At 31.8% G+C, this 15,401-nt stretch overlaps 2 protein-coding genes across 2 annotated transcripts; both read left to right on the top strand.

The window, feature by feature from the left end:
* Nucleotides 1-384: 384 nt before the first annotated feature.
* Nucleotides 385-1,092, top strand: LOC119610482. The gene has a single exon (XM_037965718.1). The coding sequence runs from the start codon at nucleotides 538-540 to the stop codon at nucleotides 1,090-1,092; it is 555 nt and encodes a 184-aa protein (XP_037821646.1). The 5' UTR covers nucleotides 385-537.
* A 2,585-nt stretch (nucleotides 1,093-3,677) lies between these two features.
* On the top strand, nucleotides 3,678-5,693 carry LOC119610483. Its single transcript, XM_037965719.1, has 2 exons — nucleotides 3,678-5,446; nucleotides 5,507-5,693. The coding sequence occupies exons 1-2, from the start codon at nucleotides 3,778-3,780 to the stop codon at nucleotides 5,620-5,622; spliced, it is 1,785 nt and encodes a 594-aa protein (XP_037821647.1). The 5' UTR covers nucleotides 3,678-3,777; the 3' UTR covers nucleotides 5,623-5,693.
* The last annotated feature ends 9,708 nt before the right edge of the window (nucleotides 5,694-15,401 follow it).

Genomic DNA, 15,401 nt, shown 5'->3' with positions numbered 1-15,401 from the left:
GAGTATACCTAAAGAAAACTTGAGAGTCAAGGTAATTTCCAGTGGTAGGGACAAAGCATTGTAGATATTTTCTCTCGACCATTCTTCGATTTTGTTTGATTTCACAACCAGAGGAGTATGAAAATCCTTTTTCGAAACAGTTAGGCCTACTGACGATCTATTAAATGCGCTGATTAAGCAGTAATACGTTTTTTATATTAGGTGTCACGAAGAGCGATGTATGTCTAGAATGTGATCATTACTTTAAATATAAATTAAAAATCTTAATAAAATAATTAAATTCAAAATCGCTACTAAGGGATCACGAAAATAGAGCGGCAAAAGTACGTCTGGCGTTAGTCTTTGTAAAGCTCTCAACGTAAAAGCATCAAGGGGGACGTCATATCTGTGTGAATATATAAACCAACACTAGTGCAGTGCTTTTACAACAATATTATACAATCGTACGAAAAAGTTGTAAAAATACGAACTTTTGCGAATAGATAAACAATTGCGTACTACATTTGGGTCAAAACAACAACAACACTAACGACAACAATGAATCTACAAGGTTTCGATAAACTTGCAACAAACCTAGAAATAATGCAATCGATTTTTCAACATTTAAACTTTGAGGAACAATTAAGACTAGCGCAAGTTTCTCAGCAATTGAAATATATCTTTAGGAATTTTATATGGAAAGTTGATTATGCGAAAATTTGCATTATTAAACATCCTCCAAATTTTCATGTAAAAAATGAAACTGATTTAAATAAATTGAAATTAACAGCTACAGAATTTGCAGAATTTTTAAGGCACTATGGTAACGATATAAAAGAACTTGATGAGAAATGTGATCCTTGGTTAGATATAAGGAAATTTCCCAATCTGACCTCTTTAAGTTATAGTAATATGACTTTAACTAAGCCACAAATACAATGTGTGGTGAGATATTGCAAAAACTTGGAGAAATTTCGTATGTATACCTGCAGCAATAAACAGAAAGATATGTTTGAATTGGGTAGAGATCTAGAGATCAAAACTATATTGCAGATGAAAAAAACTAACCTGGTTGTCTCTGGAGAGTTGCATACAATTACCCTTGAAATATAGATATTTTCATGATATTGTAACTAAAACTAATATCAAACATTTATTACTAAAATACTATATAGAATCGGACGAAAGATTGTGTATGATAAACAAAGAAAACAACAATTCATTAGAGGAATTGGATATTTCTACCACATTTCAAGAGAAATGGTATGAAAAGAACTTTCCCACCTATTTAAGTCATTTTAAAAATCTTGTCATTTTAACCCTTAACAAGGCAGATGACATAGATGATGCCACAGTACAAGTTCTAGCCAATACTTGTAAAAAACTAAAAAAATTAAACATCAATTTTACAACATTTGTAAATGTCAAAAACGTTAATTTGTTGGGTAGTGTTGAAGAATTGAACTTTCAACTCTGCCAAGGTTTAACACATACAAATCTACGGCAAATACTTACCCAAATGAATTTAGTAAAATTTTCTTCATTGCAAACAGAATACGAAGGTACTTTTGAAAATTTTCCCATTTCCGAGAAAATACAATATTTAGAAATTCACAAATTAAAAACCAGTCTATTTAAGGGAGCATATGAAGCGAATGATAATTTAAAAACCTTAATCTGGTATGATCAGTTGTATTTGCCGGCAATAGAACCAGTTTCCTTAAAATGTCTAGTCTATAGTCTAGTCTATAGTATAGTCTATAGTATAGTCTATAGTTTAGTCTATAGTCTAGTCTATAGTCTAGTCTGTAGTCTAGTCTATAGCCTAGTCTATAGTCTAGTCTATAGTCTAGTCTATAGTCTAGTCTATAGTCTAGTCTATAGCCTAATCTATAGTCTAGTCTATAGTCTAGTCTATAGTCTAGTCTATAGTCTAGTCTATAGTCTAGTCTATAGTCTAGTCTATAGTCTAGTCTATAGTCTAGTCTATAGTCTAGTCTATAGTCTAGTCTATAGTCTAGTCTATAGTCTAGTCTATAGTCTAGTCTATAGTCTAGTCTATAGTCTAATATATAGTATTAGTCTATAGTCTAGTCTATAGTCTAGTCTATAGTCTAGTCTATAGTCTAGTCTATAGTCTAGTCTATAGTCTAGTCTATAGTCTAGCTATAGTCTAGTCTATAGTCTAGTCTATAGTCTAGTCTATAGTCTAGTCTATAGTCTAGTCTATAGTCTAGTCTATAGTCTAGTCATAGTCTAGTCTATAGTCTAGTCTATAGTCTAGTCTATAGTCTAGTCTATAGTCTAGTCTATAGTCTAGTCTATAGTCTAGTCTATAGTCTAGTCTATAGTCTAGTCTATAGTCTAGTCTATAGTCTAGTCTATAGTCTAGTCTATAGTCTAGTCTATAGTCTAGTCTATAGTCTAGTCTATAGTCTAGTCTATAGTCTAGTCTATAGTCTAGTCTATAGTCTAGTCTATAGTCTAGTCTATAGTCTAGTCTATAGTCTAGTCTATAGTCTAGTCTATAGTCTAGTCTATAGTCTAGTCTATAGTCTAGTCTATAGTCTAGTCTATAGTCTAGTCTATAGTCTAGTCTATAGTCTAGTCTATAGTCTAGTCTATAGTCTAGTCTATAATCTAGTCTATAGTCTAGTCTATAGTCTAGTCTATAATCTAGTCTATAGTCTAGTCTATCTAGTCTATAGTCTAGTCTATATCTAGTCTATAGTCTAGTCTATAGTCTAGTCTATAGTCTAGTCTATAGTCTAGTCTAGTCTATAGTCTATTCTAGAGTCTAGTCTATAGTTTAGTCTATAGTTTAGTCTATAGTCTAGTCTATAGTCTACTCTATAGTCTAGTCTATAGTCTAGTCTATAGTCTAGTCTATAGTCTAGTCTATAGTCTAGTCTATAGTCTAGTCTATAGTCTAGTCTATAGTCTAGTCTATAGTCTAGTCTATAGTCTAGTCTATAGTCTAGTCTATAGTCTAGTCTATAGTCTAGTCTATAGTCTAGTCTATAGTCTAGTCTATAGTCTAGTCTATAGTCTAGTCTATAGTCTAGTCTATAGTCTAGTCTATAGTCTAGTCTATAGTCTAGTCTATAGTCTATAGTCTGGACTATAGTCTATATAGATATAACACCTCTAACGGAAAATCAGTTTATTGTCCAAAAATCTTTAAAGAATATCGATGTATATCGAGGGTCGCATTCTGAAATTCTCAGATTAACAAATAATGATTATGGCGATGAGACGAATATAAACTCTTGTTATTTTTATAGTTTTTCATAAAAATGGAAATTAAAAACAATTTAATGATTCAAAGACGATTTAATCATGACTATATGAATAAAATCTGATTAATTTATCTTGTGATATGCGGTTAGTTAATATTGTATTTCCAATTATTAAAAAATATAAACATCAATAGTAAATCGACAAGAATACTACCTAGATAGTGGAGTCTAGGAAGCCCTAGACCTATTGTTTGGATTTTTTTAACAATTTATTTTAATAATGAGAATCTGAAATGGGTGGTCCAAAACCCCTTTAGACTTATTGCTCATATGTTAGTAAAGTAAGTTTTCTAAAGCGATAAAACGTTGCAAACAAGATAATGAACATAGAATACTTTCTAACTTAATATAATATGAAAAAGAAAATCATCTTTGGGACTGTTATTCTTTCTAAAACTCGTAAGCTTAACACATCTAAGTGGGTTTCTAAAGTTTATAACAAAAAAATAAATTGTATTCGAGGAGTACTATCGGGAAATAAAGAATTACTATAAAAACAATGTCACCAGGACATTTCCATGATTTCGAGAATTTAACACAAAATAATATAATAACTAAAACGATTTTTCAATATTTAAGTCTGAAGGACCAATTAACGCTAGCTCAAGTAACATTACAATTGAAAAATTTATACCGGAATTTTATTTGGAATGTTGATTATGAAAAACTGGTTATTATTAAGTGTCCACAAGATTTTCTGGTTTGCAATGAGACCAATATAAACATGTTGGCCTTGAGTTTGGCGGAACTTGAAGAATTCATAAATCTATATGGCTCAGATATAAAAGAGCTGAATTTACAATATTTAAGTAAATATGAGTTATGCCCTAGCGAGTTAAAAGAAATCGGTGTAGATATAAAAGAAATTTATGAAAAACGCCATTTTGTTTTAAGTCTTGAAAAAATACCAAATTTAATATCGCTAAGTTGCAATAATATGATTTTAACACAAGCGGATATACAAAGTATAGCCAGATATAGTACGACTTTGGAGAAGTTAAGCATTTATAGCTGTTTCAATGACAAATGTGATGTGTTTGCATTGGGCGGAGATCTAAAGTTGAAGACACTATTAGATATGAAGCAATTGAAATATTTGTGCATGGGAAGCAGCATGTTATTGACATTAAGTTATGAAGATTTTCACGAATTAATTACCAAATCAAAACTTAAACAATTATATTTGAAGTATAAAATAGAAAAGGAAAAGGTTAATATATATGAAGATCAGTGGGAAGTCAATGCCTTAGAAGAATTAGAAATTGGAACTAACTTAACGGATATGAAATGGGGTTTATATTTTCAGGGTTTTAAAAATCTCAAAGTATTAACATTACAAGATATCGGCATTATAAATCGGGAGTTCTTAATCGTTTTAGCTAATACTTGTGAAAAATTAAAAACATTATCCATCAACTATACGACATTTGAAAATATTAATAATTTTCAACAGCTCAGCAGTTTGAAGGAATTAAATATACAAATCTGTCAAGGATTAAGCCATTCAAATCTACGTCAAATACTAACCGAAATGAATTTGCAAAAATTTACCTCTTTATGGACCAAATACGAAGGCAAATTTGAAGATTTTATTATATCCAGCAAAATACAATTTTTAGAGATAGAAATTTTAAAAACCCCCGATTTTAAAGGAGCCTATGAAGCCAATGAAAATCTACGTTCATTGATCTGGCATGACGATTATGCAATTCCACGACAAGTTTATGCTTTTAACTGTCCCAACTTACAACAACTGGAAATTGAGTCAGGTTTTATACCACTGGAAATTCTCTTACAATTAAACTCTTTACATTCTCTAACATTAAGAAATGTACCCGCAAATTTTCCCTGGTCTTATGTTATAGAAATATTAGAGAAGCATTTATCTCTTCAGGAATTTACCATCAAACATTTAAATTATCATCATCTAGATTTAAAACTAACACCCACAAAAGCCTTCAAATGTGTGACGAATATTAATTGTATTAAAATTCCCACTCGAATTTTTGAAGTGGCCATTGATTTTTGGTTTGATTTATTGTATAAAAATCCTAAAGTGCAACTAATTTGTTTGGATTGGTTTTCGAAAGAACTTTTACATGATTTAATAAACAATCCAAAATTTCCGGGATTTTTGCGTTTTATATATATACAGGGTTTTAAAGTTGGTAAGTAAGTCTATATTGAGAATTATACAGATTTTTTAAACTATTTTCTACTTTTTTCAGTTTGTAAAGATTTGCGCTATAATTTTGCTAATACTTTGGAGAAAATACACTTTAATAAACACAAACGTTTGTCAGTAAATAATAATAATTATGGTGTAATATTCAATGGAATTTAATGGGTCTTGAAAATTTCTTGAAATTCAAATTATAATTAATTGTTAAAAAATAAATAATATATACATTTCCATATTAATTTAAAAAAATTTCTTTATATTAAACTATGGAAAAAAAATTTCTAGCTAAACACATCAACTGCGTGACAAAAGTAGTGCACGTCTGTTAGGTATCTTTTAGAATCAGAATCACTTTCTTAGTCGATTAAGCTATATCCGTTCATCTGTCTGTGTGTCAATAAATCGTTCTAATAGACCAACATTATTTGTTCTAAGGAATTAATCACCGATTGGTTTCTTCTCATGTCAAAATTTACATGGATTTTATAACTCTAAATATTTTTTATAATCTAAATATTTTTCCATAACTACATATTATTTTATAAAAAAAATTTATTATTGAACGCTATAAATGTATAGAAAATTGTTTAATAATCATCATTATTTAAAAATATTTAGTAGGCTATGAAAATATTTACATTATTCAGGCATCAAAGTTTTCAAAATGATTTGATTTGTTTTCGACGATAATCAAAAAAAATATGAAAAATAAATTTTGTAAATATTTTGAAATAGTTTCAGTGTGGAACTTACTAACCTAGTTACACACTAACACGGAGGTAAGAAAATATCCCAGCAAACAAATAAACACAAAAATATAAGATATTGCGCGAGGTGCATCGATAATGTACGTTTGGGGTACTGCAGTACCCTCGCGATTTCAAAAACTATTTCAATAACTTACCGCTTGCAATATTAGATATGAACAAGAACAGAATTAGAACAGAACTAGAACAGAACTAGAACTGAACTAGAACTGAACTAGAACTGAACTAGAACTGAACTAGAACTGAACTAGAACTGAACTAGAACTGAACTAGAACTGAACTAGAACTGAACTAGAACTGAACTAGAACTGAACTAGAACTGAACTAGAACTGAACTAGAACTGAACTAGAACTGAACTAGAACTGAACTAGAACTAGAACTGAACTAGAACTGAACTAGAACTGAACTAGAACTGAACTAGAACTGAACTAGAACTGAACTAGAACTGAACTAGAACTGAACTAGAACTGAACTAGAACTGAACTAGAACTGAACTAGAACTGAACTAGAACTGAACTAGAACTGAACTGAACTAGAACTGAACTAGAACTGAACTAGAACTGAACTAGAACTGAACTAGAACTGAACTAGAACTGAACTAGAACTGAACTAGAACTGAACTAGAACTGAACTAGAACTGAACTAGAACTGAACTAGAACTGAACTAGACTGAACTAGAACTGAACTAGAACTGAACTAGAACTGAACTAGAACTGAACTAGAACTGAACTAGAACTGAACTAGAACTGAACTAGAACTGAACTAGAACTGAACTAGAACTGAAACTAGAACTGAACTAGAACTGAAACTAGAACTGAACTAGAACTGAACTAGAACTGAACTAGAACTAGAACTGAACTGAACTAGAACTGAACTAGAACTTGAACTAGAACTGAACTGAACTGAACTAGAACGAACTGGAACGAACTAGAACTGAACTAGAATGAACTAGAACTGAACTAGAACTAGGAACTGAACTAGAACTGAACTAGAACTGAACTAGAACTGAACTAGAACTGAACTAGAACTGAAACTAGAACTGAACTAGAACTGAACTAGAACTGAACTAGACTGAACTAGAACTGACTAGAACTGAACTAGAACTGAACTAGAACTGAACTAGAACTGGAACTAGAACTGAACTAGAACTGAACTAGAACTGAACTAGAACTGAACTAGAACTGAACTAGAACTGAACTAGAACTGAACTAGAACTGAATTAGAACTGAATTAGAACTGAACTAGAACTGAACTAGAACTGAACTAGAACTGAACTAGAACTGAACTAGAACAGAACTAGAACAGAACTAGAACTGACTAGAACTGAACTAGAACTGAACTAGAACTGAACTAGAACTGAACTAGAACTGAACTAGAACTGAACTACTGAACTACTGAACTAGAACTGAACTAGAACTGAACTAGAACTGAACTAGAACTAGAACTAGAACTGAACTAGAACTAGAACTAGAACTGAACTAGAACTGAACTAGAACTGAACTAGAAACTGAACTAGAACTGAACTAGAACTGAACTAGAACTGAACTAGAACTGAACTAGAACTGAACTAGAACTGAACTAGAACTGAACTAGACTGAAAGCTAGAACTGAACTAGAACTGAACTAGAACTGAACTAGAACTGAACTAGAAGAACTAGAACTAGAACTGAACTAGAACTGAACTAGAACTGAACTAGAACTGAACTAGAACTGAACTAGAACTGAACTAGAACTGAACTAGAACTGATAGAACTGAACAGAACTGAACTAGAACTGAACTAGAACTGAACTAGAATTGAACTAGAACTGAACTAGAACTGAACTAGAACTGAACTTAGAACTGAACTATAACTTGAACTAGAACTGAACTAGAACTGAACTGGAACTGAACTAGAACTGAACAAGAACTGAACTAGAACTGAACTAGAACTGAACTGAACTGAACTAAAACTGAACTAAAACTGAAAGAGCTGACTAGAAACTGAACTGAACTAGAAACTAGAACTGAACTAACTAGAGACTGAACTAACTAGAACTGAACTAGAACTGAACTAGAACTGAACTAGAACTGAACTAAAACTGAACTGGAACTGAACTAGAACTGATCTAGAACTGAACTAGAACTGAACTAGAACTTAACTAGAACTGAACTAGAACTGAACTAGAACTGAACTAGAACTGAACTAGAACTGAACTAGAACTGAACTAGAACTGAACTAGAACTGAACTAGAACTGAACTAGAACTGAACTAGAACTGAACTAGAACTGAACTAGAACTGAACTAGAACTGAACTAGAACTGAACTAGAACTGAACTAGAACTGAACTAGAACTGAACTAGAACTGAACTAGAACTGAACTAGAACTGAACTAGAACTGAACTAAAACTGAACTAGAAATGAACTAGAACTGAACGAGAACTGAACTAGAACTGAACTAGAACTGAACTAGAACTGAACTAGAACTGAACTAGAACTGAACTAGAACTGAACTAGAACTGAACTAGAACTGAACTAGAACTGAACTGAACTAGAACTGAACTAGAACTGAACTAGAACTGAACTAGAACTGAACTAGAACTGAACTAGAACTGAACTAGAACTGAACTAGAACTGAACTAGAACTGAACTAGAACTGAACTAGAACTGAACTAGAACTGAACGAGAACTGAACTAGGACTGAACTAGAACTGAACTAGAACTGAACTAGAACTGAACTAGAACTGAACTAGAACTGAACTAGAACTGAACTAGAACTGAACTAGAACTGAACTAGAACTGAACTAGAACTGAACTAGAACTGAACTAGAACTGAACTAGAACTGAACTAGAACTGAACTAGAAATGAACTAGAACTGAACTAGAACTGAACTAGAACTGAACTAGAACTGAACTAGAACTGAACTAGGACTGAACTAGAACTGAACTAGAACTGAGCTTAAACTGAACTAGAACTGAACTTAAACTAGAACTGAACTGAAGTACTCTTTTTGTAAAAATAGAATTTTTCATTTATGTGTTAAAATATGTAAATTAAAAGCAAATGTTTGCTTGGCTTTAAAAAAAGTATAAAATTTTAGCAAGTAAACACCACGATCAATGTTTTTCTTATATGTCTCAAAGTTTTGTGTAATAGATCAAAGAGTTTTAGTATTTTTTTTTTTTTTTGCAATTTGCTAATAAATAAAATAAACAAATTTTAAAGACTATAAATTTTGAAAAGCAGAGATGTGGCAGCAACAAAGGCATAGAAATTTGTTTAGGCAATACACTACTCCTTCACTATATGTGTTCCAAAAATATGAGATATAAAAATCTGGCAATTGTTTGGAATATAAATTATGATGGTGATGAAGATGATGGGTGTTGATGTTCCCAAAGAAACCAGCAACAACTGACGATGTTGATCGACAGGGAAAGATCATCAATATGGTCATAAATAGATAATATACTTGGTGTGTGTATATGTGTGAATGTTGCATTGATTGTTTGCAGCTATCTGTGTGTGTGTGCTAAGGATGTACGTCATAAAGTTTATTTTTTTTTTTTTCTAAATAGAAAAACTTTTATTTTTCTTCTTATTTAAAAATTTTCTGAATGCAGCTGCAAACATCAATCATAATCATTTAAATAGACCTATACTATCATATATAGTCATTTTAATATGCACTTGCATGTTACAACATGTTGTGCCACCAGGCTGACTTACAATACATCATCATTGAAAGATATAAAACAACCCTGTAGTTTTATAAGTAGTAAATGTGGGCTCTTCGATCTATTGCAAAGTCAATTGAAATGTGATAATTGTCAATTGACTTTCTGGTATAATAAAAGCATATATAAATAACTACTCACATAGAAACGTCGGATACATCTCCATCTGAACTGCAGGAATGTTCAGCATTTTACTTAATGGCAACCAACGTCATACTTAAGGTACTTAACACATATTTGGGAAATTTCCCCAAACTACTCATTTACTTTGCTGAACAACTCATCACTTTACACTTAATGATCTGTGTTAAATTTTACTAACACTTAAAGATCGTCATTATCAGTAAAAATTTGACTAACCCCATTGGAACTCTTACTTCACAGGCCCAAAACTCAATTACAGGTATGTTTCTACAAATGCATTTTTGGTGAAATTTTGAAGACATGATCTTGTCCAGAGATAGTTACTCTGTATGAAAAAACAAATTGAGAGAAAAATTTAGATTGCAGTTTATGAATCTTCAGCATTTCCCATATAACATTTATGAGAAGTTTACGCCAGATTAGCAATCCTTGCACATAAGCCTTCATTTCATGAAATCATGACAAACAATGTATCAATGAATAATTCAGATTCAGTGCGGGCAACTAAATTGAAAATCAAATAATAAACGCAGTTTTTTTTGTAACCGCTAATGATTACATTCCACGAATACTCTGTAGCGCTGTCATTTATGGTCATCGGATGCCGCCTTGTTAATATTTTTTATTTTTTTACATTTTTTTGTTTCGTCTATTTATTTGTACAGTTTTACAGTCACACGTGCTTTTTATTTAATAAAGAACATCTGTGCAAACATGACGCCGAATTTGTCGAATATAGCAAATGATCATGATGCCAAAATGATTCTTTTTAATATGTTCCATATGATGCTTTTTTTATTTGCTGAATAGAGTATTGAATTTTTTTATTCACTTAATTTGTTATTCATTTAAATATGTGCCAACTAATAAAGATTTACATTAACTGAAGGTATTATAAGATATTTAGGTTATAGATTAGGAATTTGAGTTATAGACATAAAACTGAACTAGAACTGAATTAGAATTGAACTAGAGCTGAACTAGGACTAAACTAGAACTGAACTAGAACTGAACTAGAACTGAACTAGAACTGAACTAGAACTGAACTAGAACTGAACTAGAACTGAACTAGAACTGAACTAGAACTGAACTAGAACTGAACTAGAACTGAACTAGAACTGAACTAGAACTGAACTAGAACTGAACTAGAACTGAACTAGAACTGAACTAGAACTGAACTAGAACTAAGTAGAACCGAAGTAGAACTGAACTAGAACTGAACTAGAACTGAACTAGAACTGAACTGAACTAGAACTAGAACTGAACTAGAACTGAACTAGAACTGAACTAGAACTGAACTAGAACTAAACTAGAACTAAACTAGAACTGAACTAGAACTGAACTAGAACTAAACTAGAACTGAACTAGAACTGAACTAGAACTGAACTAGAACTGAACTAGAACTGAACTAGAACTGAATTAGAACTGAACTAGAACTGAACTAGAACTGAACTAGAACTGAACTAGAACTGAACTAGAACTGAACTAGAACTGAACTAGAACTGAACTAGAACTGAACTAGAACTGAACTAGAACTGAACTAGAACTGAACTAGAACTGAACTAGAACTGAACTAGAACTGAACTAGAACTGAACTAGAACTGAACTAGAACTGAACTAGAACTGAACTAGAACTGAACTAGAACTGAACTAGAACTGAACTAGAACGGAACTAGAACTGAACTAGAACGGAACTAGAACTGAACTAGAACTGAACTAGAACTGAACTAGAACTGAACTAGAACTGAACTAGAACTGAACTAGAACTGAACTAGAACTGAACTAGAACTGAACTAGAACTGAACTAGAACTGAACTAGAACTGAACTAGAACTGAACTAGAACTGAACTAGAACTGAACTAGAACTGAACTAGAACAGAACTAGAACTGAACTAGAACTAAACTAGAACTGAGATAGAACTGAACTAGAACTGAGATAGAACTGAACTAGAATTGAACTAGAACAGAACTAGAACTTAACTAGAACTGAACTAGAAATGAACTAGAACTGAAATAGGTCTGAACTAGAACTTAACTAGAACTAGAATGGAACTGGAACTGATCTAGAACTGAAGTTTTCTATTGAAAAGTTGTAGTGTCAATAATTTCCAAACTTCAGAAATTTCTATGAGACCAGGAGAACAGAATCTTTATATGAATTTTTCCAACAAGGAACTTTATAAATCTATGTCCGCATTAAAATACATATGACTAAAAATCGATCTTCTTTGTGTTTAAAAATCTAAAATTTTCGCGACAAAAAAGAAATCACAAAAATAAACGCTTGAAACGAAGTTCATTGAAATGAATATTTAATTGATATCAAATACACATTTAACCCAGTTTATACACTTCATTGATCTTGTCCACATGACCCACTGATACGGTCGTTTTGCTAAGAATGGGCATGAAAATGATTAAGTGACCAACGAAATTGAATCAATGAATGATTTGACTGTATAAACAACACCATGGCACCAATATGTGTATGTATGTGAGTGTAATTGTTTGAATTTAAATGATCGTTTTACGTACTAAACCTGAATATTGGGTAGGGGAGAAAGTATTAAGTAATAAGATGAAATTTGTTGACAATTATTGAGTTTTAAATCTATTCTAAGAAATAAGACCAATAAAAATATATCAAACCTGTGATCGTGTAGATTCCGGCAATTATCCCACCTTTTGTAAATTCAACATAAATGTATCTGTTTATTTTGAGTTGGCAACACTTTAATATATCCTCAAGTGTTTGTAGTATTTTTATCTGTGTTCATTCTCCAAATATTATTTAATATAGTTTTACGCACTTTGTTAGCAATTAGTGTTAAAAGATGTGAACTGCCACAAATTGTTAACACATGCAACACAAACTATTAAAATTACAAACAAAATTTAGAATACTAAAAAACAAATTTTATAAAAACGAAACCATCTGATATTTAATGAGAAACAACATAAAGTATCTAGAAATTGATAATCAGCAGACCAAACCCAAAAAAATAATTATAACAGCAACGTAAAAGTTTAGAAAAGCAAAAAAGATCTAAAAAATCATTAGACTACAAAAGACGCAACATATACATATAATTGGTCTAAATGTTTATGCTCTAAGTATTGGGGGCTCGAGGGCTTGACTGACTGGTAAGAAACAACAAATTAACCACATGTGTGGCAGCCAACCCACACTTGTTGGTATGAGTGAATATCGGCAATATTGCTAGCGGCAGCAGCAGTAACGCACAGTGGTTTTGTACTAAAAAAAGCGGCAAAATTTCGAAAAACTTCTAGCGATCGTTAGCTTTCAGAAAAATTTTCGAGATTTTTAGTTTTATCTTAAAATTTTTTCTAAAAGACTTTTTGTTTAGTTTAAACTCTTTAAAACCCCCATCTGTTGCCAACGTCCCATTGTGCACCAGCATTAAACACTACATTTATTCAACAAAGAAAATTCTTTAGCCCTGCAGTTATTAACAAAAAAATATATAAAGAACAGTACCAGAAATTAAAATTGTTGGTTCAACATGTTGTGTTGTTGGTCATGATAATGATGTTGTTGTTGATGATGTTGCCGATGATGCTTTCAAAATAAACAACATTTATGTTGTTGAACATATGAGTATTTACTTTTGGGTCGATTTAAATTATTTGTTGTTTTTGTTATTGTTTATTTTACTCTGTATGATCATGTTCCGCAACGTGTGAGCTGACATGTTGGTGGTCCGTTGCATAGCAGAAAATCCAATTCAAATAGCAATCAGATACACAACACACTCTTCCAAACATCTACAACATATACTTGAATTTTATGTTTATGGTTCACTCGGAAGATGAAGTAGAGGATGAATATGAAAAATAAAAAAACAAAATAAAATTAAAAACTGTTTAGTTTATTTTATGTCTGCATCTGTTTATTTATGAACTGGCCATTATGTTTTGGCTGGTCTTTGAAAGGGTTTCTGTGTTTTTTCATCTCTTTATTTAATTTTTGGCCACACAGTTGTTTGGTTAACCTAAATATTTAGATGTTTTCCCAACAACTAAAGAACAGTGGTCATGTTTGAGGAATTTTAATGAAAATTATGTAAATTAGTAAACTGAACTAGGAATGAACTAGGAATGACCTAGGAATGAACTAGAACTGAACTAGAACTGAACTAGAACTGAACTAGCACTGAACTAGAACAGAACTAGAACTGAACTAGAACTAAACTAGAACTGAACTAGAACTGAACTAGAACTGAACTAGAACTGAACTAGAACTGAACTAGAACTGAACTAGAACTGAACTAGAACTGAACTAGAACTGAACTAGAACAGAACTAGAACTGAACTAGGAATGAATTACAACTGAACTAGAACTGAACTAGAACTGAACTAGAACTGAACTAGAACTGAACTAGAACTGAACTAGAACTGAACTAGAACTGAACTAGAACTGAACTAGAACTGAACTAGAACTGAACTAGAACTGAACTAGAACTGAACTAGAACTGAACTAGAACTGAACTAGAACTGAACTAGAACTGAACTAGAACTGAACTAGAACTGAACTAGAACTGAACTAGAACTGAACTAGAACTGAACTAGAACTGAACTAGAACTGAACTAGAACTGAACTAGAACTGAACTAGAACTGAACTAGAACTGAACTAGAACTGAACTAGAACTGAACTAGAACTGAACTGAACTAGAACTGAACTAGAACTGAACTAGAACTGAACTAGAACTGAACTAGAACTGAACTAGAACTTAACTAGAACTGAACTAGAACTGAACTAGAACTGAACTAGAACTGAACTAGAACTTAACTAGAACTGAACTAGAACTGAACTAGATCTGAACTAGAACTGAACTAGCACTGAACTAGAACTGAACTAGAACTGAACTAGAACTGAAGTACAACTGAACTAGAACTGAACTAGAACTGAACTAGAACTGAACTAGAACAGAACTAGAACTGAACTAGAACTGAACTAGAACTGAACTAGAACTGAACTAGAACTGAACTAGAACTGAACTAGAACTGAACTAGAACTGAACTAGAACTGAACTAGATCTGAACTAGAACTGAACTAGAACTGAACTAGAACTGAACTAGAACTGAACTAGAACTGAACTAGAACTAGAACTGAACTAGAACTAGAACTGAACTAGAACTGATCTAGAACTGAACTAAAAATAAACTTTAGTAAATGTTATACATTTTAATTACTTTTTGACAAAATTGATCTTTTATTTTTTTTTTTCTAATTTCAGTTTTCCTTTGACCACTGTATGATCATTCTCTCCATATGATTAATTAAATATGTC

Source organism: Lucilia sericata, unplaced genomic scaffold (assembly GCF_015586225.1).
Source record: "Lucilia sericata isolate MDLA Ls3-8-SP2 unplaced genomic scaffold, ASM1558622v1 Contig001208F_arrow, whole genome shotgun sequence".
In the NCBI taxonomy this organism is placed as follows: Eukaryota; Metazoa; Arthropoda; class Insecta; order Diptera; family Calliphoridae; genus Lucilia; species Lucilia sericata.
This window is presented reverse-complemented; position numbering and strand designations above follow the sequence as displayed.

Bases quoted from the DNA above. Each gene is read 5' to 3' on its own strand.
- LOC119610482 (XM_037965718.1), top strand. From the start codon at position 538: ATGAATCTACAAGGTTTCGATAAACTTGCAACAAACCTAGAAATAATG.
- LOC119610483 (XM_037965719.1), top strand. From the start codon at position 3,778: ATGTCACCAGGACATTTCCATGATTTCGAGAATTTAACACAAAATAAT. The intron at 5,447-5,506 runs GTAAGTAAGTCT...TACTTTTTTCAG, and splicing joins TATACAGGGTTTTAAAGTTG to TTTGTAAAGATTTGCGCTAT.